The sequence below is a fragment of the Odocoileus virginianus genome, chromosome 15 (genome assembly GCF_023699985.2).
Source record: "Odocoileus virginianus isolate 20LAN1187 ecotype Illinois chromosome 15, Ovbor_1.2, whole genome shotgun sequence".
In the NCBI taxonomy this organism is placed as follows: Eukaryota; Metazoa; Chordata; class Mammalia; order Artiodactyla; family Cervidae; genus Odocoileus; species Odocoileus virginianus.
In genome coordinates, this window is record NC_069688.1 from 48,208,201 (window position 1) to 48,235,862 (window position 27,662).

Consider the following 27,662-nt stretch of genomic DNA (forward strand, 5'->3'; position numbering starts at 1 on the left):
GACTTCAGTGAAGCAAAGGGGGAAGAAACAAGTATCCAGTATTATACCATTTAAAAAATATATATATATATATACACACACATACTCACATGGAGAGAGACATATATACTTTATATATCTGTATACATTATATATGGCTGTATAACTATAGTTCTCCATACATAACTCTTTATATACATATACATACAGTTCATATATAGATATAGAATTATATATATGTATATAATATATTCTGGAGAAGGAAATGGCAACCCACCCCAGTATTCTTGCCTGGAGAATTCTATGGATGGAGGAGCCTGGTGGGCTGTGGTCCATGGGGTCGCAAAGAGTCGGACATGACTGAGTGACTAACACACACATATAATACATATCTATTTATATCTATATATAGATTTATAGGTAAATAGACTGGGGAAGTGAAATAAGTGTTAAATAAGGGTTCTTGAAGTGAAAAGAACACAATGGGAGGAAAAATCTAATCATGTCCTAGAGAGAAAGTAATTAACTACTTTAGGAATATCCAGAAGCCTGGAGTGTGTGGGGGCAGTGCGGGGTAAACATTTCAGCAGACTCGTCGTAATGAGTGGAGGAGGGGAGGAGGGGGAGAGACAAAGGCTCTGGAAGACTCCTCTCACCCAGTGGGTAGGGGGGCTGGAGAGCAGGGGTGCAGAAGACAGCTGAAAATTTATTTTCAAATCACAGCACAATAAGGAGAAGAGACTGAAACAATTTAGGAAAAGTAAAGAATAACTTCCAAGAAAAGGTGAAAAACATTGACTTAATCCAGCTGCAAAACTAAACAGAAAGAGAAAGCCACAAAGTGAAATAAATAAAAAAAAATTTTTCGTTGTGAGTTGCTTGACCTGCCAGCGTTGGGTTTTGACCTTTGATTGGTGTCATTTGGAACTTCTTTTTAAAATGAAACGGATAAATAAAGGAAAAGGTGTTCTATTTTCTCCTCAACATCAGCAAGCTTACATCTTTTCTGAAAGAGAAGTTGAATCTGATTCTTGGATCTTCCCTTGTCAGGGGTTTGACTCTCAGTTTCCAAAGCATGAATGCATATACTCAGCTCACAAATCAGTGGATAACAGTCAGGAAATTTGCATAAATCTGCATTGCTCCAGCTTGGGTCTGCCTGGAAGAGCAGCAGCAGCCTAAGTGCTTAGCATATGGGCATGGGGAGCTCCGCATCCATTAACTCGCTCAGTCCTTGAGTCACTGCAACAAAACAGGTGCTTTTATGAGACCTGTTTCTCAGGCGAGGAAACTCAAGCTTGCTTAAGTAACTTGCCCAGGGTGCCTCAGCTAAGAAGTGACAGAGACAAGATTTAAAAGGTTAACAGTCTGGCAGTCTGGTTTTGGATTCTACACTTACGGAGAAAAGGGGCATATGTTGGGACCGTTTGGAGCAGGGCTCCAAGAAGATACTGGCAAAGCGGGCTCGGGCATCAGGCTGCCAAGGGCAACAGTCTCCAGGAGGGCAAAGCCCTGGCCTCCGTGCAATCATCAAAGGCAAAGGCAACTGGATAAAATGTCACCTTCACACCACATCCTCTGCCTCCACGCCAGGCAAGGAAGTGTGCTTTGCCAAACCCAGAAGCCTGGAAAGAAGTGAGACCATGCCGGATAGCATGTGGAGGAAGCTGGCCATCTGTCGGGAGGTTACGGAAAGGAATCATTCTGCCCAGGAGCTGGGTGATCTCACCGCAGCCTCCCCCTTTCCGTGCGCGTGGAAAGCACGTGCTTTGTGGCAGTTCTCAGAGCAAGGCATTAGGAGTGCTTACTTTTTTCTCTGTGTTTTTCAAGTCGTCTCAACTGTCCAAACACGTCCATCATTTTTAAAAGCCCGTGATGAATATTTTTAAGGACCCCTAAGATTTCCTTGGCAGGCTTCCCAGGTGGCGCTAGTGGTAAAGAAACCTCCTGCCAATGCAGGAGATGCAGGAGACGCAGATTCCTGACAGATGCAGGAGACTCAATCCCTGGGTTGGGAAGATCCCCCGGAGGAGGGCATGGCAACCCACTCCAGTATTCTTGCCTAGAGAATTCCATGGACAGAGGAACCTGGCGGGCTACAGTCCATGGGGTCACAAGGAGTCAGACACAATTGAGCACACATGCACACACACAATAGATTTCCTGAGCGCTCAGGAGGATCCTAGGTCTTGGACATATCCCATCAATGTGTACTGGCTATCTGATGATCTGGAACATTTAGACTTTTACTCCGTGGAGAGTTCTGTTTTCCCAGAAACCTCCGGCCTGTGACAGGCAGAACAAATTCCCATTGGTTTTCACCGATGCAGGACTCTGTCTGCCTGGTCTAGAGGCATCTAACACAACTGTCAGTTCTGGAAGCTGATGACTTTTCTGTGGAGTTATAAAGTTATAAAGTGTTCGGTGTGGGCTCTAAGGCGGCACTTCTTAAAAAATGGTGACTCTTGCTTGCAAATACTTCGTGGGTGACTGCATTTGATCTGTCAATAAAATCAGGGGGGACAGTCTTGTATCTCCATGCAGGAATGAGTCAGCTGCATAGAAGTGGGTGCTCCCAGGTTCATGAACCCTCCTTTCCTCGTGCACCCTAGCCAGCTTCACCATGAAAGAACACCCTTATTTTTAGCCCCTTTGGTTAGAAGGACTCTGTCTGCCTCCCCACTCCTATAGCACATACAGTCACCTACTATATATACATACTCACCTATATTCTATGTGCTGCTTTAAACATCTGTCTATGAACTCACTTAATCCTCGCAACAACTCTACATCTCATTTTATCATTATCTTCATAATAATAGGCCATATTATCATTAGTCTCATTTCAGAAATGATAAATCTGGGGTGTAGAGAGGCTAAGAAATTTGCCCACTACCCTGAAGTGTCAGAGCTAGGACTTGAACCCTGACTGTGCAGTTCAAAGCATTACACACACGCTTCTGGCTGGATGGCTCACTATTGCCCAAGCTTCTTTCCTTTAGTTGTTGTGAACTGAGGCTTGGAATGTTTGTTCTTCCTGTAATAACTTTTCATGTGTGGACGTCTCCCTAAGTGGACTTAAGTTGCTCAAGGGCTTGAGTTGGCTGTGCCACTCCGGAGCTATCCGAGCTCTCAGGGCACCCACATCTGTAAAGGATGGTGATGACATCTGACCTCGCGAGTTTACAGGGATACTGTGAGGATCAAGTGAAACAATGCACGGGGAATACGTGCCACCCACAGCACTCGGCACGGTGGCACATACACAGCAGACGCTCGATTCAGGTGATTGAGCGCAATACTCATGCTTAAAGACCTGGGGACACACAGAAGACAGCCAGAGACAAAGTCCCTGTCCTCGAGAACTTCACATTCCACTGGGGAAGAGAGAAACAAATAAACACAGTCAGTCATAGTGCGGGTGGAAGTGAAGGTGATATCGAACCCCACTGTGATCCAGCGAGACCACAGGTACTAAACACTTGTAGAACTGAACAGATGTCACAGACAGGAAAGGAAGACACCAAGGAAAAAGGTGTGATGAATCGTTTAGAATTGGTCTAGATCAGTGGTTCTCACAACTGGTGATCTAAGAATTCCCTGAAGAACTGTTAAAAATATAGTTTCCTGCAGCTCCATCCTTACCCCACCTCCAATTAAGCAGAACTGGAATCTGGGTTGAGGTCTAGGTTTGTGCACTTGAAACAGCTAAGTCAGTTTCAGTAATACGATCTTAAAGGCCTGATTAAGGGTATGAAGGGCTTCCCAGGTGGCACTAGTGGTAAAGAATCCTCCTGCCAATGCAGGAGACATAAGAGACTCAGGTTTGATCCCAGGGTCGGGAAGATCCCCTGGCAACCCACTATTCTTGCCTGAAGGATCCCATGGACTGAGGAGCCTGACGGGCTACAGTCCATGGGTCGCAGAGAGTCGGACATGACTGAAGCAACTTAGCACGCAGGCACGTAGGGTATGAAGGGTATGAACTCTATCCAAAGAGCTCCTCTAGCTCATGAATCAATCTTCCAGTGATTTTAGGGTCATTTAAAAAACCTTGGTTCTTTTGAAGAGGTAGAGCTCCCGCTTTTTGTTGTGTTCATTTCTGATTGTGTTTTCCCTTTACAGGGGCAGATTCAGTAACGACAAAGTCCATTCCAGTGGCAAATCCTGAGAACAGAAGAGATCACCAAGCCGGGCATTCGCGTGTTTTCTGAGAGGGTGGTCCTCCATGCCCTGGTCTGTATTGGCTAACAATGCCAACCACAGGGGGCGCAGTGTGCATTGGTGACATTCTTATGCTTTTTAAAAAAAATTTCAGGTGAACAAATAATTTTTTTTTTACATGTCATACAATTCCCCACTTAAATCATTTAAAGTGTGCAATTCAGTAGTATTTAGTGCATTCACAATGTTCTGCAAACATCAGGACTATGTAGTTTCAGAACAATTCATCAGCCCAGAAGGAAACTCACAAAATAGTCTTTCCTCATTCACCTTTCATCGAACTCCTGGCAACAACGAATCTGCTTTCTGTCTCTATGGATTTGTTTATTCTTGACATTTCCTAAAAACTGAATCATACAATGTGATCTTTTGTGTCTGGCTAGCAATTCCACTCCTTATATATATCCAAAAAAATTGAAAAAACAAGTATTCAAATAAAAAAAAAAAACTTGTACCTGGATGCTTATGGCAGCACTATTCACAATAGCTAAAAGGTGGAGGTGAAAATCCAACTGTCCATCAACTGGTAAATGGGAAAATGAAATGTGGTATATTCATACAATGGACTATTACTCAACTGTTAAAAAGAATGAAGTTCTGGTTTATAGTACAACATAGATGAACCTCAGAAACATTATGCTAAGTGAAATAAGCCATCCCCAAAAGACAACACAGTGCATGATTCCACTTATAGGCAGTTTTATACATTTTGACATATTACTCCATAGCCCAAAAGGCTGTTTCAATGTAGCAGTTTTCCAGACTAACAAAAGTTCTGGACTGGCCCTTGGCAATCCTACTGTCTCATCACTATGTGCTGTGCTTAGTCACTCGGTTGTGTCCGACTCTTGTGACCCCATAGACTGTCGCTTGCCAGGCTCCTCTGTCCATGGGCTTCTCCAGGCAAGAATACTGGAGTGGGTTGCCATTTCCTTCTCCAGGGGATCTTCTCAATCCCAGGACTGAACCCTCATCTTTTATGTCTCCTGCATTGCTACGTAGGTTCTTTATCATAGTGACACCTGGGAAGCCCATATTTGGAAATTAAACACATCTAATTTGCTTTCTTGCAAAGAGAGTGATAGAAACCCATAATTTAACCTTCCTCTATGGCATCTTTACTCTGATTAGCCTTAAACTGACAGGGAATTGGTAGTTTTTCAATTTCCCTCTCCTTAAGAGAATAAGCCATGACAGGATAGAAATCAGTGTCTCCATAAATCTCCACTTCTCCTTTTTCTTTTATAAAGCTCATTCCAGAGCCAACCTCGAAGGCTGCCTTTTAGGAAATGGATTCCAGCCCAGGAGACTACATGCTGGTTTCTGGGAGGCTGAAGGGGGCTCACGCTTACCGCTTCCATCAGGCCCTTCACGGTGGGGGATTTCAACATCAAGGCATCAAACACGTCGTCCGTCTCCTTCCTCACGTACAGAAGCACTAGAAGAGAAGGGCAGGAAGCTGTGACCACGGAGCCCACGCAGCTGCCCTCACACAGAGGTCAGAGGCTGCCATTATCCGACCCCTGACCCGACGACATCCACCCGGGTGACGAGGCACCCGCAGCTAGGGACTGTTACCCAGGATTCGATGAAAGAAACCGACAATAGGGTGTAAGACGTCAACATCCATCACGTTTGAATTCCTTAAGGTGGGCACACGATCTCTTTATGACCCATCTTTCTCTGACCTCTATCTTCTATTTATTTATTTGATCATTCAACAAATATTACTGGATATCTATGTGGGCCCAAGGCCCCAGGCGGTGTGACAGGAGCTGGGGTCGCAGCAATGAGTTAAGACACAGCCTGCCCTTCAGAAGTCCGTAGTCCACTTAGAGAGGTGGGCATTCCTCAAAGGAGCAGGCAGGGCGTCAGAGTCATGAGGAAAAAACCACAAGTGGGGGCTTATAGGGGCCCGAGCTTTTCGAGGGGGTGGGGAGGGAGGGCTCCCAGAAGGCTACTCTGAAGGAGAGATCTGAGTTACGGAGGGTGTAGGGGCATCAATGCAGGCAATGGGGGTGAGGAGGGTGAGAGACGACAGGGAGAGCGACCCCCAGGTGGACAGACCAACAGGCCGGCAGGGAGACAGGGCAAGGCAGAGGCAAGCTGAGGGAGGAGCTGAGAACCTGATCTGGCTCTGAGCCCGGTTCAGCCTGCTGGGGGGCCCTGGTCGTTCAACCCCTCCAAGCTGAGGGCGAAACCTCCCTCGTGGGGCTGCTGAGAGGGTTCAATGAAACAGCAGCCGTGGGCACCAGGCATGCAGGCGGCACCCCCAATTCCTCCATCCCTGCGGTCATCATGAAGCAACTGTAGTGACGGCGCTGGTTCCCTGGGCAAAGGCACATGCAGGTTTCTGCTCATTTCTCTATAACCTAACTTACTGGATCCGGCAATGCACAGCCAGGCAGGGACCCCAGGGGTCCTCAGGGAGCAAAGACACACTGTTACTGCAGACCCGCCCTTACAGCAACTGCGCCAGGCTTAGCTCCCGGGAAGAGCGAGGAAGTGCTATTCAGATGTGGTTCTCCAGGCCCAGTGAACTGCCTGCCCTTTCTCTCCCTCCTCCGGGTGATGACATGGACTCTGGTTCTGCCTTCAGAGGGAAGGAAGGGGGCAAAGGCTGAAGCCCCATGCACCTGGCCGCGGTAGGAAGAATGCACAGGTCAGAAGCCCTGCTGAGCCCGGATCCTGACCGCCCTCAGATACCCACTGAGCCGCGGTCACCACCAGCCTGAAACAATGAAGTTGGAGCTGGGAAATGAAATCGGCTCTCACCCAAACTCCCACCCCTTCTTCCCCTCCTGCCCAATCCCCAGGGACATCATTAAAGTTGCTGCTTTGTAACGGCGGCGTCTATGGGTGCACACGGGCTCTGCCCACATTCTCCTTCTGCAGCCAGAGGTTCAGTTTCTGTGTGATGCCCCAGAAAGAAAAAAATAAAACCTTAAGCATTGCAGTTTCTTCTCTTCATCAAGTATAAAAATAAAATACCAAGGAAATAGATGGGAGAATAGTATCTCCAATACTGGATAGCCCCCATTTCAGCTACAATGATCTAGTGACCTAATGGCATTGTATGAGGACTCAATGTTAGCAGCACAGAGAGAAATAATCAGACCACAGGGCCTCAATTACTACTAGATGGGGGAAATTAAAATAAAAAACAACAAAACAGAACAATACAAAAATCCCCACCGGCGCCTCTTTACAGATGAATGTTCTGTAACTTCTTCCCATGGACCCCCAACAGAAAAACATAATCTCCAGTATCCTAAGGAAACCCCAAACCATGTTCTGTTAAAGTGAGTACCATTTCCACTGGATATGAGATAGTGCAGCTGGCACCCCTGCCGCAGGAGTCCCTGGAAAGGGTTAAAGGGGGCGTGGCGGCAGGTTGATGGGCTGCAAACTGTGTCACCGTCTCCTGCTGGGCTTGTTGACAGCCACACTGGCAGTGCTGGGCTCACAGCTCACCCCCATGGATTGCCCAGAGAGACAGCTCTCATTAACTGTGTGTCTATGGATAATAATCACTCCGCTAATGATAGCAATAACCATTATCACACATCCAAGACCTCCTACAGACAAAGGCAGCCAGCCACGGGGGGCCAGGCCCCGGTGACTCCAAGGGAGCCTCCCTGAGAAGTGGCTGCAAAGACAAAGCAGCAAACAGTGGCACTGGTGATAATCATGGTCACTCCCTCTCCTGGAGAACTTCTAACAAACAGTGGGCACCATCTCTGATCCCGGCTCCTGTGCTCAACACAGCCAGTTCAAAGGAGGAGCTCCTGGCGGAGGGGCTCAGGAACTCCACAGTCCTTTTCCAAAGAAAAGCCACTCCTGGGAGTTCTCTATTGCTGGAAGGTTGCAGCGCCCTCGTGTGTCCCTACGATTGGATGTTTCAAAGGCCATAACCGTGTCTCATCACAGCCCAATACAAATTCTGGTGGCAATTTTTGTGCTAACTTCACCACCTCAAAATAATCTGAAAAACACAAACTTTAGACCAGCCACACTCACTAACTATGGATCTAAGCTGCAATTACTTTGGCCTGTGTGATTCTTCATTTCCATACAACACTGCCCTCCTTTCAAAGGATAAGACATAAAAGGCATGCAGGAACAGAGTTCAAAATGGACTCAAATATTTGATGGTGAGCCTGAGAAATCTGAAAAGCCTTTAAAGGTTTAAATATTACTACTGCAATCAACACTACTCAGGTATTTATGCTCTTTGAATTCTGAAATGCTCATTACTCAATCATAATTATGATAATATGCCTTAACTAGATCCAGGCCTAAAAATAAAACAAATAATTATAATAGTGAAGATGGAGTGCTTACTATGCATTGGGCACTTAAGTTTGGTGCTTTACATACATTAACTCATCAATCCTTACTCTGTGATGTAAGTATTCTTGTGGTCCCCATTTTACAAGTGAGGACTCCAACTCACAGAGGACCTTCCCAAGGTCAAACAATGAGGACTCCAACTCACAGAGGACCTTCCCAAGGTCAAACAATGTGACGAGGCTGAGGGAGGCTGCAGAGGGGATATTCTCACCACTATGCAAACCCATTTCAACAAATTCTCAATAACAAAAACCTCAAGCCTGTGTTAATGTGCAACCTGCCTCATTAACAGTCCAGTGCTGCATAAGCCAGAAGTCCTGGAAGCTCTTGGTGTTGGCTACAGCAGAGTGTGTGGGGTACGCCCCCCCCTTCACCCCTTCCTCTTACTCCCAGTTAGGACAGTGGGTCAGCAAAGCACTAAGATGCTGAAAAAGACACTAAATGCCCGTGATTCCTTTCTTACCCTCTTGGTGAAGTGGAATAATATCCTTGACCGAGAAAAAATGAGTTAAGTTGTGATGTCACAGAAAATAGGTTCATTTTCTTGTACCATGATCAATCACTGGCGTCTACTGAATAAGTCTCAGCTCTTAGTGCTTAAGAGAGGTTATTGTCAAACACAGCGTGGGTTTCTTTTTAAGGTTCTAACTCATTGCTGGATGAGTCAGTATATTCATTACATTTCCCTCAAGGTAAAGGAAAGAACCAGCGCCCAGAAAGAATAAATGTTTGCTTAGGTTGTTTAAAGAGACAAGGTTGAAAAGCAAAGGAGGACACTGTGGACTTCCTGTGTCAATAAGAACATCTCCAGGCCAGCACGGAACTGCAGGGCCCGGACGGAATGTGAGCTCTTCTGGGTGAACCGTCCTCCACTCTTCCTCATGAGAGCAAGGCCCAGGAAGGCAGGGCCCCAGGGGGAGCGGTACCTCGCTTCATCCCTTCTTCTTTCATCTGCTTAGAGGGTGCTGGACCAAACTCCTCTTCCATGGGCCTGAACATCCGTTTCACAAGGACACTGCTGCTAGAAAAGATGAGAAAGTGTTCATTCATTCAAGTATGTGGGGTGCCAACAAAAATCTTTTCCCGTTGTGTATACCATCCCTCATCACAACTGGATCCATGCACAACCTCCTGCCTTCGGGTTGCAGGTCCCGAGCGGGCGTGTGGGGCAGAACACACATGCCAATATCTTTACCACGTGGCCCCGAGACATCCTCTTTGTCCTGAATACAGATCTGCCAGGGGAGACCCCTGGGTATCACCCATTCTGTCCTGCACCTCACCCCCTTCCTGCTCAAATGTCTAGGGCTAGGGAAGTGATGTGAGCTCCAAGTTACCTAGCCCCTCCCATCTAGCTAGCGTCTGGGTGTCCTGCACCCTCTCGCCAGCCCCGAGGGCACAGCATGACCTCTTTCTGGAAAGGGCACAGGCCTGCCTGTGTGTGCGTGCTAAGTCGTTTCAGTCGTGTCCGACTCTTTGCAACCCCGCCAGGCTCCCCTGTCCGTGGGATTCTCCAGGCAAGAACACTGGAGTGTGTTGCCATATCCTACTCCAAGGGATCTTCCCGACCCAGGGATCGAACCCACATCTCTTATGTCTCCTGCACTGGCAGGCGAGCTCTTTACCTCCGGCGCCACCTGGGAAGCCCCCAGACCTGCCTCACTGGGTCTCAATTATGAGGTTGCCTTCAGATCCTGATATTCCATGGCTCCGTCAGTTTGTGACAGAGGAGACTGCAGTGGTGGAGGGGGTTTCAGTCCCCCTTGCTGAGGGCCCACACATCCCCAACCAGCCAGTCCTGGTAGCTCTGCATCTCCTCCCAACGTCCCTGTCCATTGGGGACACTCTAAGGAAGGCAGTTGTTCAGGAGAAAGGAACCCAGAAGAACAGTAGTCATCATTGCCGAGAGTCGCAGCTGTGTGTCCCCTCAGACTCAGAGGCTGAAACCCGAGCCTCCAGGAGAAGGAGAAGGGTATTCAGGGGTGGGGGCATTGAGAGGTAATTAGACCCTCTGGGTGGAGCCCCCCGTGATGAGAGTGTCTTTTAAGGAGCGGACGCTTTCTCTCTGCCATGTGGGGACACAGTGAAAGGGTAGTGGTCTGCAGGCCGGGAGAGGGTCCTCACCAGACGGCAGCCACCCTGGCACTCTGATCTCTTCCAGTCTATCCTTCTAGAGACTTCCAGCCTCTCAAACTGTGAGACATACGCTCTGCTATCTGAGCCACCTAGCTCATGGTATCTTGTTATAACAATCTAAACTGACCAAAACACCGAGCAAATGGTCCTGCATGGAGTTTTACTGTCCTTTAAGTCCTCAAGAGAGCAGGTGTAGGTTTTCAGAAAACTTTAATCTCTCTGGGGATTCCTGGACCCAGGCACATGAAGCAATGATAGATGAGCAGCTCAGCAGTATTGTTAAGACATGAACTCTGGGTACAGACCACCGTGGTTTAAACCCCTGCTTTGCAGACTCACAGACATAGAAAACAAGCTTATAGTCACCAAAGGGGGAAGGGGGGAGCAATAAATTAGGAGTTTGGGATTAAAATCTAAAATAGATAACCAACAAGGACCTACTGTATAGCACAGGGAACTCTACTCAATATCTTGTAATAACCTATAATGGAAAAAATTCTGAAAAATTATATATATAACTAAATCACTTTGCTGGACACTTGAAACTAACACAACACAATAAATCAACCATATTGCAATAAAAATTAAAAAAATAATAACCCCGTGCTTTGCAATCTACGAGCTATGGAAACAGGGACAAGTCCTTCACCTGCCCTGAGACTCAGCCTGCTTGTCTTTAAAAGGAGGCTGTTAAAAAAAAAAACAATAATAATAAAAGGAGGCTGTTGAGAGAAGTAAGTGAATTCAACATATGTGAAGCACTCACAGAGTTGCCTGATACACTGTAAGAACAACTGAAGTGTTATTAGAGACGTGTCATGATGATCACGAAAATGAACGAGGGAGAGATCTGAGGAAGAGAGATACGGGGAAAGAGTACAGAAGGCAGACAATTTGAAAGAGCTCAGAGTTCCCATTTACCATCATATAGCAAATAGTTCAAACTACCTCTCTGGTCCAAATTAAGGACTAAAGTTGGAAAAACTTCCTGCATTGGAGACTAACATTATATCAATCCCAAGCTTCCAAGATATTAATAATATAAAACTCTGTTCCAAGCCAGACCTCTACTGGGATCACTGTCATTAAGAAATTTTTATTTCATCAATTCTCAAGTTGAGCTAATGGTGGGATCCAGTGGTAGAAAGAGCACATGGGATAAAACTCTCCAAACAGCATTTCTATTAATTCTAATGGTTTAAATTATTAAACCAACAAGGCTTTACTTTACCATCTCACACTCTAGATCTGTGACTGTGAAAGTCGTTCAGTCATGTCTGACTCTTTGCAATCCCATGTAGCCCGCCAGGCTCCTCTATCCATGGAATTCTCCAGGGAAGAATACTGGAGTGGGTAGCCTATACCTTCTGCAGGGGATCTTCCCAATCCAGGGATCAAACTGGGGTCTCCTGCATTTCAGGCAGATTCTTTACCAACTGAGCTACCAGGGAAGCCAACTAGATCACACTCTAGATCAGGGTCCCCAAACTCCTGAATCTAATGCCTGATGATCTGATGTGGAGCCAATGTAATAATAATAGAAACAAAGTGCACAATAGGTATAATGCGCCTGAGCCATCCTGAAACCACATCCCCTCCTCCAAGGTGCATAGAAAATTGTCTTCCATAAAATCAGTCCCTGGGGGCAAAAAGGTTGGGGATTGCTGCTCTAGATAGTCCAAAATTATGTTTACTAGCCCTTAAGAAGACCACATTTTATAAAGCACTTTTCATCTCCTTGGTAAATTAAGTCTCTTGAACACTCTGTGAGCCAGCAGGGTGAGAACTAATCTTATCCCTATTCAGTGATGACCAAACTAAGGCACAGCTGTCGTGTCTTATGCCAGGCAATGCAGCTAAACAGTGAATCAGGCTGTTAAAAGAACCCAGCTCTGAGGGACAACCTCATGATAAACTGAGATGACGATGAGTGAGAGTATGAGAAATGATATTAAAGAGTTAGCATCCTATTTTATCCTATGGTAATCAAACTATGGAAACAGCTAGAGGAAAAACTCAAGCTCAAGTCCCAGTTGAAGGTGGTGGTAAGTTTTTAGAGCACTGTTCGCTCTATCTTCCCCTCACTTTTCTTTAAAATCATAAAAGTGGGTCATATTATTCTGTCATGTCTTGAATCTGGACTGACCGTGACCTTGGGAGCAGAAAATTCAAAATTCATTGACTTGGCAGTCAGTGACCAGGAGGCTAATAATGGGTAAACAGCCTGAAATATCACCAGACACTCATGCTGTGTCAGGGTTCCTTAACTACTGATTTCCTTTTTCTCGCCAAGGAAGATTTATTTATATTTTTCCAGTTCTGTTGACTTTTGACAGCACCCCACTCTGAGCCATGACAAACTCTGTCATTAAAATAACATCTTGGATAAACCACATTTCTCTTAGGAGTTCAGAAATGCTTTTTCACACTTCCAAATCTAAAAACCCAGTGGGAAACAATAGCTTGTGTGGTCTGAATTCAATGGTGTCATTTCTTTTTAAGGCAAGGTGAGAAAAGAAGGGCAGAAATGACTGCCCAGTTGATAGATGGAAAAAGCACAGATTTCAGGTCTCCTGGTGTCCTGTTCAATTACAGTAGATTGCACCACAAAAGGAAGAGGACAAGGAGAAGCTACTTTCTCTGACACCAATCTTCATACTCCAACCCACACCTTTTGGGCACAGTGTGTTAGGTTAACGTGTGGAGGGACTCCAGACCCAGCAACATATGAAGCCATTGTTTGATGGGGTCAAATTCAGGGAGAGCAAGTCCCTGGGGTATAAACAAAGGCTAGCTGTTTCATCAGAAAAAAACTGGGAAAGTGCCTGGGTCTGAAGCCTGCATCTCTGGACACACTTGGCCATGTTGAGCCCCACCTGTCAGGCTGAGTCACACTAGACATCAGTACCTAGTGAGGAGGTGTCAGAATAGAGCGCAGGAAGGAGCTGCCGGCACCATGGAGACATAGTTTGTCTAGTTCACAACTCTGCTTATGGCCTGGGTAGGCTGACGACCACATCCACCCTAAATAAATGAACGTCCCTACCCTTTGTTCGTTTCCTGGTGGCTCAGACGGTAAAGAATCTGCCCGCAATGTGGGAGACCCAGGTTCAATCCCTGGGTCGGGAAGATCCCCAGGAGAAGGGAATGGCAACCCACCCCAGAATTCTCGCCTGGAGAATCCCATGGACAGAGGAGCCTGGTAGGTTACAGTCCATGGGGTCACAAAGAGTCGGACACAACTGAGCGACTAACACCATCACAGCCCTTTATTAGCCTCAGAAAAGTAGAGGTCCTCTTATGGCCAAGTCCTCACAAAGGCTCTCACATAATGGAGTAGAATCTCAATTTATTTGCAACAATAAATCACTCTTTGGGGAAGACTCTATCAGCTCCAAATGACTTTAATCAATGCTAGTTCAGGGTCTTGGCAGAATTCATCTAACACAGTCAGTAAAAACAAAGTCAAAAAGCAAACAAATCCCACATATATTTAGTAACAATTACGGTAGTTAAGAGCTTACAATTGAAACCAGTAAATAATTAGGTCAGTAGGCCCTAGAAGGATCATTTTAAGAGGAAATGGAGATATTTTTGTTTGTGGCTAAGATGTTGCAGCTTGTGGCAAACCGAGCAATGTTCCAGCCAAGAACAATCTAAGTAACTCTGTGTGTGTGTGTGTGTGTGTGTGTGTGTGTGTGTGTGTGTGTGTGTGTGTGTTAATATTTAATCTTATTGAAGGTATTGGAGACTACTGTTGAGTCAGCCAGAACCTGAGAGCCAAGATCCCAGAGGAGAAAACTGCAGAGAGGTGGGTTGATAGTCAGTGAGCTGCTTTCCCCTGAAGCATTTGCCATTTCTCAACTGGGAGCAGAGGATGGTGATCCCAGCAGAGGCACACACTTAAGGGCAAGGAAGCCTGCACAGCTTTGGGCAATCTCATGGTGTTAGAGAAACAGAAATTGGTGTTTAGGGCTGCAAAGGTATTCAAGACTAATGGGAAAACTTGCAGAGAGTAGAGAAGCAAGAGAAGTGAGTCAGACACTGCAGCATTCCTTCCTAGGTCTTCGTCAGATTCTTAGGCCGTACAAAACAAGGACAATAAAACAAAAATACTCTAGAAAAATGATGACCAAATAAAAATGCTTGCAACAAATAAACAAATATGAAAGAATTCTTTGCCAAAATTCCACAATGAAAGAACAATTAAACAGAATTCTTCTGGCAACAGGAAAAGGAGCCCATGTGTAACTGAATCACTTTGCCAACTACCAGAAACTAATTCAACACTGTAAACCAACTACATTTCAGTTTTTAAAAAATGGTGGGGCAGAGTTCCATGTGCTATGCAGTAGGTCTAATTGGTTATCCATTTTAATATAGCAGCATGTACAACATTATATGCCAGCTTGAATGTGAGGGAAGGTTTGGGGAGAGTGAATATACATATATGCATGGCTGAATCTGTTTGATGTTCACCTGAAACTATCACAAAATTGTTAATCTGCTATACCCCAATGTAAAATAAAAAGTTTAAAAGTAAATAAAATTTAAAAATGATGAGGGAATTCCCTGGTGGTCCAGTTGGTTAAGAAACTGCACTTCCAATTCAGGGCCCCAGTCTGATTGCTGGTGAGGGAACTAAGCTCTCCCATGCAATGTAGCCAAATAAATAAATAACGGAAAAGCTCTTTCCTATTCTTAGGTAGGTTTATTCTTGAGTATTTTATTCTTTTTGTTGCAATGGTAAATGGGATTGATTCCTTCATTTCTCTTTCTGATTTTTCATTGTTAGTGTATAGGAATGCAAGTGATTTTTGTGTATTGATTTTGTATCCTGCCACTTTACTAAATTCACTGATTAGCTCTGGTAATTTTCTAATAGTACCTTTAGGGTTTTCTATGTAGCGTATCATGTCATCTGCAAACAGTGAGAGTTCTACTACTTCTTTTCCAATCTGGATTCCTTTTATTTCTTTTTCTGCTTTAACTGCAGTGGCTAGGGCTTCTAAAGCCATGTTGAATAACAGTGGCAAGAGTGAGCACCCTTGTCTTGTTCCTGAACTTAGAGGAAATGCTTTCAGTTTTTCACCATTGAGAATAATGTTTGCTAAAGGTTTATCATATATGGCTTTTATTATGTTGAAGTAGGTTCCTTCTAGGCCCATTTTTTAAATAGTTTTTATCATAAATGTGTGCTGAATTTTGTCAAAAGTTTTTTCTGCATCTATTGAGATTATCATAAGATTTTATCTTTTACCTTGTTAATATGGTGTAACACGTTGATTGATTTCCATCAACAGATGAATTGATAATAAAGTTGTGGTACATATATACAATGGAATACTATTTAGCCATGAAAAGGAATGCATTTGAGTCAGTTCTAATGAGGTGAACGAACCTAGAGCCTATTATACAGAGTAAAGTAAGTCAGAAAAACAAATGTCGTATATTAACACATATATATGGAATCTAGAAAGATGGTACTGATGAACCTATTTGCAGGGCTGCAAAGGAGACAGAGACATAGAGAACAGACTTGCAGACACAGTGAGGGGAAGGGGGGGGTACGAATTGAGAGAGCCGCATGGAAACATGCATATATCATATATGAAGACAGCCAGCCAGTGGGAATTTGTGTATAAATCAGGGAGCTCACACCCATACTTTGTGACAACCTAGACGGGTGGGATGGGGAGGGAGATGGGAGGGTTCACATGTATGCCTATGGCTGATTCATGTTACTATATGGCAGAAACCAACGCAATATTGCAAAGCAATTACTCTCCAATTAAAAATAAATAAAGAAAACAGAAATCAAACACAATAAAAAATAATGGGAAAGGGTCTCAAAGAAAAACAGAAATAAAAGAATGAAGAGCAACAGAAAGGGTAAATGTAGGTTAAATTTATAAAAGGAGGTAAGGCTCAGTTTTATGAGTATTTTGTTCAAATCTTCCAATTTGCAAAATGGCTAACTAGTATACAAGAACAACTGGAACTAATATAAGAAACTGCTACTCTAAGGGATGGAGAAGATGATTTTCATTTTCTTAAATATTTTCTAAAAATCTCCCTTGTGTATCTGATGCAGATTTGAATATTAGTGGGTGGGTATTTTTAACTGCAATATCTAACAGTAAAAATAAAAATATATCAGTTGAAAAGGAGGTGGTCCTGGGAATTCTCTGGTGGTTCAGTGGTTCAGACTTGGCGCTTTCACGGCTATTGGCCTGGGTTCAGTCCTTGTTGGGGAGACTCAGATCCTACAGGCTGTGCAGTGTGGCAAAAAAAAGAAAAGAGGGTGGGTTTCTTATAGCTGCATGTGAATCAACAATTATCTTGAAATTTAATTAAAAACAAAATTTAAAAATAAGAGGCAACATGGTGGCAGTCACTTATATAACTGTAATATTACAAGAATCAATATTTGTGGCTTAGGATAGAATTTCTAAAGACAATCCTGTATATATGGATTTAAAAGTTCTGTATCTCAACTTTGAAAGTAGCAAAGAACTGCTTTGATAAGTAGTATGAGATGACATAAAAAGTAACTTGAAGGATGAGAAAGATACTGATGTTATGGATTATGAAGAATTCAAATAAAAGTTTCACAAAACATGACAGATATGTCTAAATTATATGTTACTTTTTAAATGCATATTAAACAAAGTAAATTAACAAAAAAAGTATCAACAGATCCTTGATTCTTTTGGCTATATTCAAAAAAAGTTTGCCTATTCAAGGTGGCCCAAAAGCTTTAGTTTATGCGTTCATATTCTCCTGGGGAAACTGTCCTGTATTGTAATCACCTGGTATCCATGTATATGTGGTTAAGACATAGCCCAACATATCCTACATCTCGTGGTTTGCTTACCATCCCTGAGGCCCTTATCAAAGAAAAGTGCTTGGTCCTCCAGGAAATTGCTCCTTTAAGAGAAATAAGGCAGAATTCTAGAAGAACTTTATTTTGTGCTGATGAACACAGGGTGATGAATACTTAGGTTTAATATTATGTTGATTAATGTACTCACTGGTGATTGGTTAACAATCTCTAACTTCTCCAAAGTGTACTGAATTTTGGCCAAAGTGTTCTGGGTAGAAAATAACCACCCAGAACTGCCTCTTGCTCAGCAACACTGTAACCAAGCTCAGGGTTTGGTCTGGCAGCATCTATGAGAGGAAAGGCAAGGCTCTCTGCTCCAGTCATTCAGAGGCTGATGAGTGAAGTCACTTTGGAGGGCTGACTCTCTGAGCTGTGATGGAATCAAATTCAGACTTGCGGTACTCTACATTTGTCTCCTCCTGGCTTTTAATTTCCTAAAGACTCTGCCTTTAAGGCTTCCCTGGTGGCTTGTTGGTAAAGAGTCTGCCTGCAATGCAGGAGACCCAGGTTCTATCCCTGGTTGAGGAAGATCCCCTGGAGAAGGAAATGGCAACCCACTCTAGTATTCTTGCCTGGAGAAGCCCATGGACAAAGGAGCCTAGTGGGCTACAGTCCATGGGGTTGCAAGAGTCAGACGCGACTTAGGGACTAAACCGACCTTCCAGCCTTTGAGGAGATTACACAAGGTGGCCCCAAAGGACATAGTGGCATGCCTTTGAGAAGAAGCAAAAATAAGAGAAATTCTTGGAGAGGATTGCGGGCTGAGTGCCCCATGCAGCATCAGGCAATGGCAAGTTCTTGAAGGGAAATCACTGTTTTTCCAGACCCAAGGAAGCCCAAATTCGCCAAGAAACCCTGTGCCCTAAATGCAGTGTGTGAGCCACAGAAAAGAAAGACTTGAGGGGACCTCACGGAAGGCTGGAATGTGGGCATCCCAGTGAGGATGAGTGTGGACAGAGGATCAAGGCAAGAAGGGTTTTCCAGGAACTAGGGGTCAGATGGAGACAGAGACCAGATCCCCCGATCCTCAATTTCCTCATGAGAGATCTCACAGATCCTCTTCTGCAAAATCCTCCTTTTACAATGGAGAACACCAAAACCCAGAGGTCAGGGATGCGGTCCCAGGCTTCCCACGGGGGAGCAGCAGCCCAGGAGAACGGGGGCTTCCCCGGCTGAGAGTCATCGTTCCTTCCATGACACCACCTGTCCTTTGGGAACCATGTGAACAGCAGATTAGAACTGATGGGCGCTAATTGTTTCTGTTCATTCCTATCACTAGAATATATGACCTCTCCACCAAGATAAAAAGAACAATCTAACTAGGTATTTAGAAAATTTAGAACTCAGAATTTGGAGGTCAGATCCCGGACAAGGCTCTGCTCCTGACCAACTAGGGAATTATTAGGCTCTTCTGAGATTCTCTCTCCTTAAGGACAGAGGGTGGCACACTTCTGCTGGAAAGTAAATAGTTAGACTTTCCAGGCTAGACCGTCTGTGGCAACTACGACAGCGTCTCTCTACTGAGCTCTGCTGAAGCTCTGCTATTGAAGCACCAAGGCAGCCAGAGACAAGACTTGGAGGCGTTCACGTGGCTGCCTGCCAATTAAATGTGACTGTGTGCACTTGAATCTCATAATTTTCAAGTGTTATGCAATATTATTCTTCTTTTGGATTTTTTCAACCATTTGAAAATATGCAGACAGTACAAAAAGAAGTGGCATGTTGCGGTGGGACGGGGGCGGTGGGGGTGGGGGGGGGGAGCTCAATTTGGCCCTTAGGCTACAGTTTGCCAAGGTCTGCTTTGGAAAAGAACTTGAGACTATCTGCTTCACTTGACTTCATTTTGAAATGTTGCACAAGGAAATATTGCCTAAGAATAGGGAAGCCCTGGTTTGACCATAGTTTGAAAAACAGTGATCTAGAGAGTTTAGTTATACACATATAATTAATGCGAACCAAGATTTCAGTTGTAAGTGGTGTGACATGATGAAAAATGAATGTAGTTCTAGATTGCTTTAAAGAGACAAACAGCATCCAGGGGACAAGAAGAAATGATCTCAATATAATCTCCAACTCATGTGGTTTAGAACACGTGTACTTCTGAGAGCCAATTTTAAGGAGACCAATAACAAATCTGGTGGTACCCCCTGGTGGGGGAATTAAGATGTTGAGAGGTAAAACAACATTTGAATGAGGAGGAAAAGTTGAGACTTACCCAGAAAGAACTAGAGCCAATGCATATCAGTCAAAAGAAGGCAACATCAGTTCAACAAAGTAATTTTCTGGAGGTGGAATTGTCCAATAGTGTCATGAGCTGTCTCCTACAGTGAGAATATTCCCATCATTGGGAACATTCAAGTATAAGCTGACTGACCACCTATCAAGGATGTGGTATATTGTACTATATGGCCTGGGAATATGATCAGCTAAACGACCTTGAGGGTTCCTTTCTGGCTCCAAAATTCTAGGAGTCTACACAATGAGTTAATGAACAGAAAAGCACTATGCAGTGACTTGATGCACAAGACACTGGGAGCCACAGCACCGCTATGTAAACCCTCTCTTCCCTACAGTCCTGAAGACGGTGACAAGGTTCTCAGTCTCCTAGCTCCCATCTAAACCAGCCTCGCCACTAGCCCAGGCAGCTCACTCCCCAGCGCGAGGGATGTGCGGGGGTGGGGAGGGGGCCAGGTAGCACTGAAAGGAGGACAGGCTGTCTCCTTGGCTCCTGCCTGGAGCTCAACTCGATCTTGTGTTGGGGACAAAGATTTCAGTAACTGGATTAGCAGTGAAAGGGTGGGATCAAAGAGATGTACCACTTCAAAGGCAGATCATAGGAAGGACAGAGGGGTAAAGAGAAACTTGGGGACTTCCCTAGCAGCCCCCAAGACTCCGTGCTTCCAAAGCAAGGGCCGCAGGTTTGATCCCTGATCGGGGAAGATCTCACATGCTATGAGGTGCGGCCAAAAATAAAAATAAAAAAGAGATGAGAAACTTGGAAGGAGAATGGTACTCCCCAGCCTTCTCCCAAACAATCCTTGGAGTCAAGCCTTTTCTAGCTCTGAGTCTGGGGCTGAAAGGACGTTCCCACTCCCTGTCCCATTACCCTGTGCTTGGAAACCCATTTCTACTGACAGGAACTGACTTTGGGTGTTGAAGTGAAAAGCCTGAATGTCTTACCCTTCTCGTTCATCATCCGTGTTGTAATACACCTGTGGAACAAAACAGCAGACTTACTGTAGGTCAGGCACAAGAAATGGAAATATATCACGTGATGCACAGACTTTCCTAAGACATTACACTGTCTCTTAAAAAAGGCAAATCTGTTTAACCATTTGTGTGTGTCTCATACAAATCTGTGTGTGCCCAATACAAATTTAACCTCTTCAACAGTCTCCTTAGGTTAATTCTTAGATGTTAATGAACTGAAATTAGAAATCTAACTATTTCTAGCTCAAATCAGTCTGATCAAATTACCTATAGCCCAAAGCCAAACCTTGCTTTAGACATTAAGGAAATATTTTAGCAAGATCTAAAAATCATTGCTTAGAAAGGCCTTGGCACAGGGCCTGTAAGTAACCAATCCCACCCAGTCCACAGAGGAGCTGATTCCAGACCAGTATTCTTTGGTAAAGAGAGGGAAGCAAGTTCCAGAAAGTAAGCCCAGGCCTCTGTTTATTTCCCAAAGGGACTTGGGCTACCCTGGTCCCACGACCACAAAAATCTAGGAGTCAACTATCTTCAGGCCAGGAAATGTCACCTAGCCCTAGGAGGTGTTTCTGGCTATAGGAGGAGTTCTGGCCAGAAGGGAAAGAGACTTCTTTAGGTGGTCAGCATGGCAACGGGCCTAATCAGATTTAAAGACATTATGAAGCATCCTTGTTATTTTATGCAGCTCTGGAAATCCAGAGGGGGAGCTGCTGTGTATGTTAAGTCCCCTTCACTCAATTATTTATGGCAATTAATTGTGGGCCTTTCAAGAGCTTTAACTATGTGCTTCAGGATCATTTTCATTTGGGTGAAGAATGACACTGGTTAGTATCGGACATTCACACACTGAACTTCAAAAATCACCTCTGGGTTCCTGTCCATTTCATCAACGGCCCTGCCACAGCCACCTGGGTGAGAAACAGCTGTGTGGAGACCAACACCCTCCACATAGACTTTCTCAAAGGCTCCTGCCAGTTTCCAGGCTGCGGCCAAGCCCGGACTTAGTTATACGACAGAGATCGTTGCCTGGAACTCTCCAAGAATGAGCCATGCTAGTCATTAGCTGAGGTTTCCACGGGGAACTTTTTCCTCTGAAACTTTTTAATGTCTATGGTTGCATTGTATCCTTTTTTCTTAAACATGAGGCAATGAAGGCAAGACGTTTCCTCTCCACGCCCGAAGTTTCAGGGGCATCGGAGCACTGGTTATGCTCATAATGGACCGTTTATTTAGATGAATCCAGGGGGACTCACATAAGCCAGGGAGCCTGGGCCATAGCACTGGACCCAAGACTAGATTCGGGGGAAAGTGCCTGATGCTTTCTTGAAATGTGGCATAATACATCCGCCCTGCTTCACCAACCAGGTCGGATAATGGACAGCCCTCTGCGAAGGGGACTGGTGATCCAGAACCAGAAGCAGCCTTCTCCTAAGTGTCCTCCTGGCTTCCTGAGCGACTCTATTGCACTGTCCCCGTCACCGCCCGGCACTGACATTTTTCCTCCTCTTCGCAGAGGATGACCCACCCTTTCCTCCTGGTCGGCCATAGTGCTTAACGCACAAATTTAATTTTTACACAGTGTTCTCAAACTTCAGAATACATAAAAACCATCCGGAGAACTTCTCATAAACGCAAATTCCCAGGCTCCCCTTTGGAGATTTTAATTTGAAAGACCTGGAATGAACCTTTTGAGAACCTGAATTCTTATCAAGAATGCCTGTGATTTGGGCGGAGGTGGTTCACACAAGCCACAAGTCAGGGAGATGGTTCTTGAGGGTGTGAGGGAGAAGGGATGTCCTCCCTGGTTTCAGGTGCCTTGAGGAAGGCTGATACCTGCTAAGTACACATGATCCAGAGGAATTATGCCTCTGCATCCCACAATTTCTCCCAAGCTCCTCTATCACTTCTCTTCAAGGGTTCTTGACAAAAGGCACCACGTGTATCCGGGCTTTAATGCAGGGAGACGGAAACCAAAGACCTCCACTGTGCCTGCACGCTGGGTGCATGCTGTTTCAGGGGAGAACAGAATCTGACTCCATAGTGGATCTGTTTCTTTAACTTTTGCTTCCCCATTGCTTTTGTTTACTAAAAGGCCTGCCTGGGGAACCCTGCCCCTCTGTGAATTTTACAAAAAAATAAGATATTAACACAACCTGTCCCCATCCCACCTCCCCACCACCCTCCTCAGGCTGGCCATTCCAGGAGATACTTGCAAGACTTATGACTTTTTTATTTTACTTCCTCACCTCCTCCCCATCTCTGTTCTATAAAAGAAACTGGCATCCAGGCCCAGAGAAGACAGTCATTTGGAGATACTAGTCTGCCACCTTGTTGGTCTGCTTGCTTTCTGAATAATGTCGTATCCCTTGCCTCCGCATTCCTTGTCTCTGATTTACTGGCCTGTCGTGCAGGGAGCAGAGTGAGCATGGACTCGGTAACAATGCCCTCCTATGAGTTTTTGATAACCATCTGGTGAATATTTCAACCCACGAGTGAATCAATGACAGTGAGGGACTGGGGGACATGTGGGCTGACAGTGAAAGCTAGTCGGCTGCTTGTTCGGCAGCTGAAGGGCGGCCACGCGGCTGACTTTGCCAGGTCCATAGCAGTAGCGGTTACTGAGCATCACACCATCACCTGCCTTCCTCCCTTCCATCCCTGCTCCCTCCTGGGGGAACCGGGCCAGCTTGCAAGAGGCCACAGCTGGCTCTCGTTTGACTTGTCGAAGCTTGCCAAGCCCAGTCCCTTGCCCACTTCCAACATCACAGCACTGGCCTCTTCCCTCCTGCCTCTGGACTCATCCCCCAAGACTCCTAACTTTTCTCAGAACAGGCAGCCTTTTCTGACCGGCCACTGCAGGTGCTCTTTTCCTTCAGCCAAGCACGTTGATCAACCGCGGGATATTCACGCACTGACCCAGTGCACAGAAGAGTGTGTCCCTTCGTCACCCGGGGCTCAGCAGGCTCCCTCCCTGACCCCCTACATTCTGACTCCAAAGCCACAGGGAAAGCCTGAGGCTCTTCAAGGACAGCAGGACTTAAACGTTGCTGATGCCCCAGGGGACGCTGATTGGGCTGCTTTGCAAACTGCTGAAACCAACAAATGGCAAAGACTACACTTTCCTTCTGCTCAGCCACAGGCTAGGAGTCCTGCTCAGGACACAGAGTGGGCAAGTAAGGCCAGAGACAGCCACGAGCTGTCACATTTGGTCAGTTTTCCTCTTAAGATTCATTTACAGCTTTGCAGATTTTAGGGAAATCTTGACAAGAGAACAGGTCAGGCTGTCAGCTTTGACATAGGGTTAAAGCCAGAATCATAATAGTAAACAGTGAGAGCAGTTTAACTCAATCATCCCCTATCTCCTAAAGGTGTGACTACCTAGCTTCAAAATATATCATGTATTTACAAAGACCGTAAATACACAAATCACCATGTTCTTGGGAATTAAAATGTAAAATTAGGGGCTGGCACGCATGTCTTAATAAATCATAACGTTCTTCCTTTCATCTTCGTGTCTTTTTCCTATCAGACAAGTAAGACAAGATGAGAATGTTAAACTTTAATGCAAGGCACTCTAAGGAAAAAACTAGGGGATATTCTGCTACCCATATTTAGTTGGTGTTAAAAACACCAACTAAAAAGTTTTGGTTGTATTACTGTTTTGTCTCATACACAAAATAAAATGGCATGGGGACAAAATATTCTCAAGAAAGTTAAGCCAATAATGATTTCTGCTCCTAGACTAAGGTCAATTCCAATAAATATCTTAACACTAGAACGGAAGAAAAACTTGAATGTGTCACTATGCACCTCTTTCTCAACAGAAAGACAATTCTGGCTAATGCTAGGGAAGTAATTTTTTTTAAACCAATTTTAATTTATCACATAAAATAGACAATACTAAGGACATTACAAAAAGAAAAAAATACATATCCACCTCTTAATACTCACCAATTATTACAATTTTTCTTGTAACATCTTGCAAAAACTCCAAATGAACTTTCAGGCCAACCCAGTATTTGGAACCACAGTGTAGACACAAATGAATATTCTACCTTTTCCCCACTGAACATTATCATAACTAGTTCCTATGTTGCTACATAGTTTTCCTAATTATAATTTTAGTGGCTGCATAACATATCATTAACATGAGCTACCATAAGGAGCTAATTATTGGATGTTTATGTATTATAATATTATCTCTATAATTTCACTTGTAACTAGAACTAGAAGACAGAAATTATCTTTTAAAAGGCTTGTCTACAATCTCATTTTTATTTTGGTTTAAAATAATTTACCTATTCAACAGTAACTGTCAATTTACTAAGAAAAAGTCTTTAACAGTTTATTTAATCAAAGAATTTTCCTCTTAAGCAACTTTCCAATGGGTGCAGTTCAATTTCCCACCATTAGATGGAGCCCTATTGCATCATGAGGATCCCACAGAACAAAACCAACAAAACTTGCCTTACAGGTTATCAGCCTTCTTACTTTCTTCCTCTTTCATTGCTTTGTCAGCACTTCACTATTATCAGCTCACTCTCACCTTCCCCTTAGTAAGTTGGTTTCCTCTCCTGAGACATTCCTTTCTATAAAATTACATTTTCTGTAGGAAATGGGTGACTCCTGGTCGAATGCATGGGTTTTATTTTTCAGGTCAATAGCGCCGGATATGATGCTCTCTTAAGGCTCTACCTGCGCAGGGGATGGATGGCAGGTAGATGTGAGCGGGTCGGCCATACCTGTCCTGTCCTCTGCAGGTTTGTAAAGTGAACATCAGGTATGAAGAGGACGGGCTGGGAGTGCAGATCAGGCATCGTCTTGAAGTAGGTGATGTCGCTCTTCTTCTGTAACGGTATCGCTGCCAACTTCCCATCAGAGGCTGGGCACGATCACAAAACCCGTAAGTGCGAGGGCTGTAGATGACTTAAGAACTCTCACTTGTAAGCTCTAGTCTTGGCTAAAGTTCACGATTTTCTCCTATGAAGCATCCCAAATGCCATACGTGTGAACACACTTTAAAATCTCCCCTCTCCCATCACCAGACCAGCGGAAAGTGTGGACTTGGGAGTGAGCACTCCTGAGGGGGTGATCTCGTGCTCCTCTCTGCACCCTAGATTTCTTGTCTGGAGAAGGAGGATGTTGGTCTCTGGACTATTAGAACCTCGCTCCTAGCTCTAGTGTGATCACATGATTCTATTTCCCTTCCACAGGGATGGTGCACCCCATCGCCTTGGCTAGCCACAACTTGTGCTGCGCTTAGTCGCTCAGTCATGTCTGACTCTGCAACCTCATGGACCGTAGCCCGCCAGGCTTCTCTGTCCATGCGGATTCTCTAGGCAAGAATACTGGAGTGGATTGCCATGCCCTCTTCCAGGACTTCCCAACCCAGGGGTCGAACCCAGGTCTCCCTCATTGCAGGCGGATTCATTACTGCCTGAGCCACGAGGGAAGCCCAGCGATAACTCGGACGTGCATGTTTTACCTGCAACCCACTCCTTTCCACCCATTCCTCGGGGGACCTGGCCTGGCTGAAGCCCACCCCCCTTCGCAGCCACACTCACAGTTGTTGCACTGGGTTTGGGAGGCCTGGCCTTTCCCCTTCTTCCTGTTCTGCTTCCTCTCTTCATCTCGGATTTTTCTTTCTGCTCCCTGACAGGGAAAAACAAATGCAGACAATGCCAGGCATGTTACCAGGGTGTGCGAAACAGCTGTCCACACACAAGTCACAGGGGTAAGAAATAAAACGTGGGGAGGAGAGGCAGGCAGCCGCGGTTCCATCCTCCAACGAGGTCTACCGCCCCTTAGTCCACCCGATGTTGCTGACCTCCTTGGAGAGGGAGGGATCCCACTCCTCCCAAAGTGTCCCCTTTTTTGGCATCTTGCCTATTTAAACAACTCCAATTTTGAATTCCTACAGAAAGGCCAGACTCAGTTCCCCACCCCAGTGAAGCCGGTTAAGTAATTTTAGTGATATTTATTTAAAATAAAATGTAGGATGAAGCATTGGCCTATTATCTTTCCTAATCATGGAGTGGGCATGAAAGTTGAGTGTGAATTTCCTATAAAACTTTTCCTTGGCTCCTTGGTATGGAACTTTAAAAAATTTCTACAGAAGGGAAATGAGGTAGGGCTGAAGCAAACTACACAGGGAGTAAGATTTTGTATATACAAGTACGATCTGGGGTTTTGTCTTAATATGTTCATATGCTCTTGGAAATAGCATTCAATTTGCCTTTTTGCTCCTCTGTTCCTTGTAATTTGACTTTTTCATTGGCTTCTCTTGCCAACTCCATCCAAATTAACCAGTTGACCATCACCTATGTCTCTTGCCCTCTTGGTCTTCCACGATTCTTTGATTCTCTTCTCTTTTTGGTCACCCTTTGATGTCAGCTTTGCTGACTCAATTTCCTCTTCTCACAGTCCAAATACAGACATTTCAACACAGTTTCCTTTTCCTTTCCCTCTCTCCATTCTTGTGGCAGAGAAGTTCATCTATACCCATATTTCCAAGGTGCTCTAGACAGGTGACAGATACTCTCCCAGCCTAAACTCTTCCCCTAGATTTCAAATCCACATTTACTATTTCTGCCCTTTGTGGCAGCACATTTAAAAAATAGCAAAGTATGGACTGGTCAGCAACCTCTACCCCTAGAAAATCCCCAAGTTATCACACACAAAAGAGATAGATCTGAGAATATACAATTTAATCCTTCTGTTAAACACACACAGATCAATTAAAAAGCAAGGGACAAGCTGGTGGAAATACTTGCTATATAAATCTCATGGGCTGTGCTGGGCTTCATCACTCAGTTGTGTCTGACCTTTTGTGACCCCACAGACTGTAGCCCACCAGGTGCCTCTGTTTTGGGGG

General features: G+C 44.8%; 1 protein-coding gene across 3 annotated transcripts in view; it reads right to left on the reverse strand.

Annotated features, from left to right (window-relative positions):
* GRHL2 (grainyhead like transcription factor 2) overlaps positions 1-27,662 on the reverse strand; it is a 169,980-nt gene that overhangs the window by 10,565 nt on the left and 131,753 nt on the right. For 2 of the 3 annotated variants that reach the window (XM_020874441.2, XM_020874443.2), the window contains exons 10-14: positions 26,353-26,440; positions 25,531-25,670; positions 20,759-20,790; positions 9,483-9,577; positions 5,556-5,641 (exon numbers count right to left, since the gene is read on the reverse strand). In XM_020874441.2, coding sequence (XP_020730100.1) covers positions 5,556-5,641; positions 9,483-9,577; positions 20,759-20,790; positions 25,531-25,670; positions 26,353-26,440 — 441 coding nt within the window. The remainder of the gene's footprint in view (positions 1-5,555; positions 5,642-9,482; positions 9,578-20,758; positions 20,791-25,530; positions 25,671-26,352; positions 26,441-27,662) is intronic. The other variant, XM_020874442.2, reaches the window with a different exon arrangement.